This window comes from Trichosurus vulpecula, chromosome 8, assembly GCF_011100635.1.
Source record: "Trichosurus vulpecula isolate mTriVul1 chromosome 8, mTriVul1.pri, whole genome shotgun sequence".
In the NCBI taxonomy this organism is placed as follows: domain Eukaryota; kingdom Metazoa; phylum Chordata; class Mammalia; order Diprotodontia; family Phalangeridae; genus Trichosurus; species Trichosurus vulpecula.
In genome coordinates this window covers 224,646-229,688 of record NC_050580.1, presented here as the reverse complement: position 1 = coordinate 229,688, position 5,043 = coordinate 224,646, and the positions used below count along the sequence as shown (strand labels likewise).

General features: G+C 59.8%; 1 protein-coding gene across 1 annotated transcript; it reads left to right on the top strand.

Moving 5' to 3' along the window:
* Window positions 1–361: 361 nt before the first annotated feature.
* Window positions 362–4,597, top strand: ZNF511 (zinc finger protein 511). Its single transcript, XM_036735617.1, has 4 exons — window positions 362–482; window positions 679–1,032; window positions 1,811–2,185; window positions 4,045–4,597. The coding sequence occupies exons 1-4, from the start codon at window positions 448–450 to the stop codon at window positions 4,154–4,156; spliced, it is 876 nt and encodes a 291-aa protein (XP_036591512.1). The 5' UTR covers window positions 362–447; the 3' UTR covers window positions 4,157–4,597.
* Window positions 4,598–5,043: the final 446 nt, after the last annotated feature.

The window sequence follows — 5,043 nt, the reverse complement described above, 5'->3', positions numbered from 1 at the left end:
GAGGTCACGTGGGCTCAGGGCGGGGCCTGGAGTGAGAGCTAGGCTGAGGGGCCGGTCTTGAGGCGGGAGCAAGACTAAAGGGCTGGACCTGGGGCGGGTTGCAGAGCTGAGGGGCGGGGTATGGGGTGGGGCCTGGGAGGAGAGGGAGGTGGAGGGGTGGAGCCTGGGGTGAGACTAAGTCGGGGGCGGGGCCTTAGGTGAGACTGAGGCGGAGGGGCGGAGTTTGCGGTGAGAGACAGGCGGAGGGGCGGGGTTTGCGGCTAGACTGCGGCGGAGAGGCGGGGCTTGCGGGCCAGACTGAGGCGGAGAGGCGGGGTCTGCAGGGGGTGGGGAGGGTGTGGGAGGTAAGAAAAAGGTTCGTCGTAGAAAAAGGTTCGTCATCGTCGCGGTGATCGGGGCTCGGTCCATATCGCTGGTCGCGCCCTCCTCGGCCCTCTGCTCTCCAGGATGGGGACTTTACGAGACACCCTCAGCACCCGAAGGTGCTGTCGCCGCCCTTCCTTGTGATAGGGAAGCCGCAGCCGACGGAAGAGCCTGGCCAACGGAGCCGGGCTCTGACGCCGGCCGCGGAGCGGGTCCGCATAGGGTCCTCCAGGGCCGATGGGCGGCCGATGAGCCGGCGGGCGGGCGGGCGGGCGGCCCCTCGAAGGGTCCTAGCGAGCCGCTTTCTTCCCGCAGGGTGCCCGCCTACTGCTGCCACATTGGGGGCTGCGATCGGGTGTTCGACTCCCTGCCGGGCTACGTGCGTCACTACCAGACGCTGCACCAGAACGCGTGCTCCTTCTGCCGCCGCTCGTTCCCCTCGGACCAGCTGCTGGACATCCACCTCCTGGAGCGCCACGGCACCGTGCCGTCTTCGCCCACTCGGGCGGCGGCAGCGCGCGAGCGTCGCCCCATCCCCTTCTACTACCAGTGCCCTGTGTGGGGCTGCACTGACAAGTTCATGAGCCCCGAGGAGCAGACGGACCATCTGATCCGCATCCACCACTACCCGGCACATCTCTGGTTCGATTCGCCCCCGGACCACCAGAGGTAGGGCGGAGGGGCGGGGGGGGGGGGCGAACCATCATTTTGGGGGCGAGAGCGGGGAGACTAGAAGGAGGGGCGGGCGGGGGGCCGGGGTTAAGCGGGATAGGAGGGGCGGGTGGGGAGGAGAGGGAGGTGGTCAATCATTGTAGGCGATGGATGGCGATTGGGGAGGGGGGGGATAGTGGGGAGAGGAGGGAGGTGGTCGATCATTATGGGGAATGGATGGCAGTTGGGGTGGGAGGAGAGCAGCCAGAGGAGGGAGGTGGTCGATCATTATGGGGAATGGATGGCGATGGAGGTAGAGGGAGAGCATGGAGAAGAGGGAGGTGGTCGATCATTATGGGGAATGGATGGGAATGGGGTGGGAGCAGAGCTGGGAGAGAAGGGAGGTGGTCGATCATTATGGGGGATGGATGGGGATGGAGAGAGTGAGAAGAGGAGGGGTGAGGCAGATCATTATAGGGGATAAATGGTGGTGGGGGGAAAACGAGGAGAGGAGGAGGGGAGGGGGAAGGGGCGGAGGCCAATGAGAACAGGAGGAGGCGGGGGGAGAGAGCGGAGCGGAGGGGAGGGGAGGGGAGGGATATGGATGGATGTGGGGGAGGGGCCAAGCATCGCGGGGGGAGTGATGGGGTTGGGGCAGGGAGGGGCGGCGGACATCCGGGCCTGAGCATCTACCGGAGGACGCCAGAGGGGCGTCATCGGTGGCCGGGGCGGGGGAGGGGGTTTTGGGGGGGGGGGGGCTGCCGGGCTGTCACGCCCCAGTCACTCTCCTCTGCAGTTCCGGCCAGCAGGGCTCGGCATCCTCGGCTTCGGCCTCCGCGGGGTCCGCCGCAGGGGCTTCTGCTAAGGAATCGGCCTCGGCTTCTGTGGCATCCGCTGCCTCTGCATCGGCTTCTCTAGCCTCGGCCTGCCAGGTCTCTGGGCAGGGAGGAGGAGCAGCCATAGGGGAGATCATCCAGGACCCGGAGGAGGCCATGGACCAGACCGTGGAGGAGACCGAGGAGGAGGAGGAGCCCGTGGACGATGCCGAGGAAGAGGCCGACGAGGAGCCCATGGGGGAGGATATGGGGGAGGACGAGGAGGACGAAGATCCTCCCGAGTCAGAGGCTGGCAGTGATCCCGAGACTCCTGACGAGGACATCTGCAGCCTCAGGTCAGGAGACCGGAAAGTTAGCCCTTTCTCTGCCTCCTCCTGCCCCTCCGTGTGTGTGTCTCTCTCTTTGCGCCCTGTCTCCCTCGCACAATCTCTGCCCAACAATCACATTCAGCAGTTAGTCTGCTGGATCTAGGACCCCAGCAAGCAGAGCCTGCCTTCCCTTCCCCTTGGGAGTCAGCACAATGTCTAGCTGGGGAGAAAGGAAGCAATGCCTCACTGACCTTTGGGCCTGGCTGCTGCTTCATGAATTCACTCTATTCTCAAACAGCTTTTAAACACATACAAAGAGAACTATCCAAAAAACCCATCCTATAGAAAGACGCAGCAAAAAAGGTGAAACATTTTAGCATACACACCCCAGGGAAGAATCTGTGTCCGAGGAAGGAGGAAGGGCCACAGGTGGGCTCAGTCTCCGAGGGACCCAGGCATTCTAGTGGATGGAACTCCAGTCTGATTGGGAGACAGCTCGTCCTGGGCCTCCCACAAACTCGGAAGCCCATTTTCCCTCAAAAGCTACTCAGAGGAGCTCACTTTCTTCTAGGGACCCCGAAGACTGGAATAGGGAACATCCCAGTCAGGTGTGGATTTGCATGGGAGCAGGGAGGGCTTCAGTCCTGTGGACTTTAGGGTGGACCATTAGTCACCGTAGCATCAACAGAGCCCTTGAAGGTCATCCAAACTCGTTACATACATCATGTCATTAGATCCTCAAACCACACTAAAAGGGAGGTGTGTTATCCTCATTTTACTGGAAATAAAATGCAAACTGAGGCAGACAGAGAAGCAACTTTCCCAAGGTCACACAGTTAATAAATATGTGAGACAACATTTCAACTCTGGCCTTCCCGACCCCAGCTGAACCTCTCAAGACTAACCTATCCTGGTGAGCCGGGAGCCGGGGGGTCCAGGCCAAGGCTACATTTGGAGTTCAGAAGGCATTTGCCAGTCTTCCCTTCTCAGTCCTTGTGGACAGGGTCCTGAGATCCTTCTTGACTCCCTCACTCTGGGTTCCTGTTGTTTCCTCTGCTTGAGGGCTGACTCACTGACAGCAGCACGGTGAAGAGTCATGGGCCTGGAGTCTGGGAGACAACTTAGACACTCACTGGCCAGATAAGCTCCATGTAAGGGGAGTTATTATTTGGCTGAGCCCAACAGCAAACTCCTACACCAGTTGGGACATCTCTAGTGGGGTGGCCCAGGGATCTCTTCTCCCTCACTGACTTGGATGGTGGCAGGATGATCCCGAGTGACCTTTACATGCTACAGGGATGGCTGATGTCCATTAGGGGCAGAGTAGTAGGACTTCTCACTGGGAAGAGTGAGGGCAGCATTTGGGGAAGGAGGGAAGGGTGGGAGATGTTGATGGAGAACATTCCCAAGCTTAAGGTAGTGAAGATGACCTGGTTTAGGGAAAGGATGACCCAGGGGAGGCTCCCTGCTTATAACGGTCAGGAGGAAAAGGCAGGAAAGTGGGCCTGGGGCCGTGGGGGTGGCAGCTCAGCTGGTAGATCTGTGCAGAAGCAGCCTTTGTCATCTCAGGGAATGGAGAAAAGCCTGGGTTCCTCCTGAACAGGGTATCTAGGGGTTTAAAGGGAGGAGGGGACAAGGTCTCAGAGGATGGGAGCTTAGAGGGCTTGGGGAGCCCCTGAGGCAGCAGACATCCCCCCAAAACAGAAAGGGCTGGAAGCCCCTCCCTGAGCCTAAGTCCCTCTGCGGCCCAAACCTTGGCCTGCCTACTGTGTGGAACACACTGGGTGGTGGTGGGGCCCAGTGCCTCAGCAAGCCCATTGAATGCCATGGGGACCCCCAATAAAGGAGAACGTCAGGGCTCACCTAGGGTATGCTTTTCATTACAGAGGCCCTACAATCGCCTTTGGCCCAGGTGCGGCTCTGGGTGTGGCTGGAGGATATGATGATAGTGCAGAGGAGGAGGAGGAGGAGGAGGAGGAAAGTTCCGAGGACCACTGAGCACCTGCTGGGCTGGGCTGCCACCAGGGGCCGTGAAGCAGGACCCCTCCCCCCCACCCAGAAGCATGTTTTCTGGGCTTTAGAGCAGCCCCCGAGGTGCGCCACCACACAGCGATCGGCCTGGGGGTGCTGCTTCCTTGGTGAGCCCCTAATCAAATCAGGGGCCGGCCAAGCACCTCTTGGACCAGGCTGAGTCCAGCCCAGGCCTCTTCCCCTCTCCCTCCTTGCTCACTCCTCCAGCTGGAGGACCCCTCGTCTGTCTGTGTGTTTGTCTTGTTGTCTGTGAAGCACAGGCCCCTGGTGTGCCCACCAGGAATCCCAGGAGGACGCTCAAGTCTATCGCCCAGAACAGCCATGCCTGCTCTGGGCCATCTTGAGGTACCTTCTAGGGTCTGCCCCCTTACCCTGTGAACCTAAATAAAGTCTGTGTAAGCAACCCCACCATGGCTGGGCTCCATTTGTACAAGGGTACGACTCACAGGAAGGCTCCATCCCTGCTGTGGACAAACATGGCCAGGGCTTCCTCATCTCTGAAAACCCCATGGTCCAACTCACTCCCTTTCACAGCGAACTGCCCTGGCCCCAGTGCTGGTGATTTAGCCCTCCTCCTGCATCTTCTCATGCCTTCTCCAAACTGTCCTTCCTAAAGCTCTCAGTGGTGCCCTGTGGCACCCTTCCCCAACTGGCCCAGCCAAATTTATTGCCCATAGCGGAAGCCAGGGTTTGGTCCTGGGCCCCCTCTGTCCTAGACCCAAGTCTGCCAGATGCCATTTTTATTCATTTTACCTGATTCTAAACCCAGGCATTTCTAGTCAGAGAGAAATGTCCACACTGACTTAGGCCTCCCATGCCCTTTCCATAGGTCTCCTTAACCCCAAGACAATTTG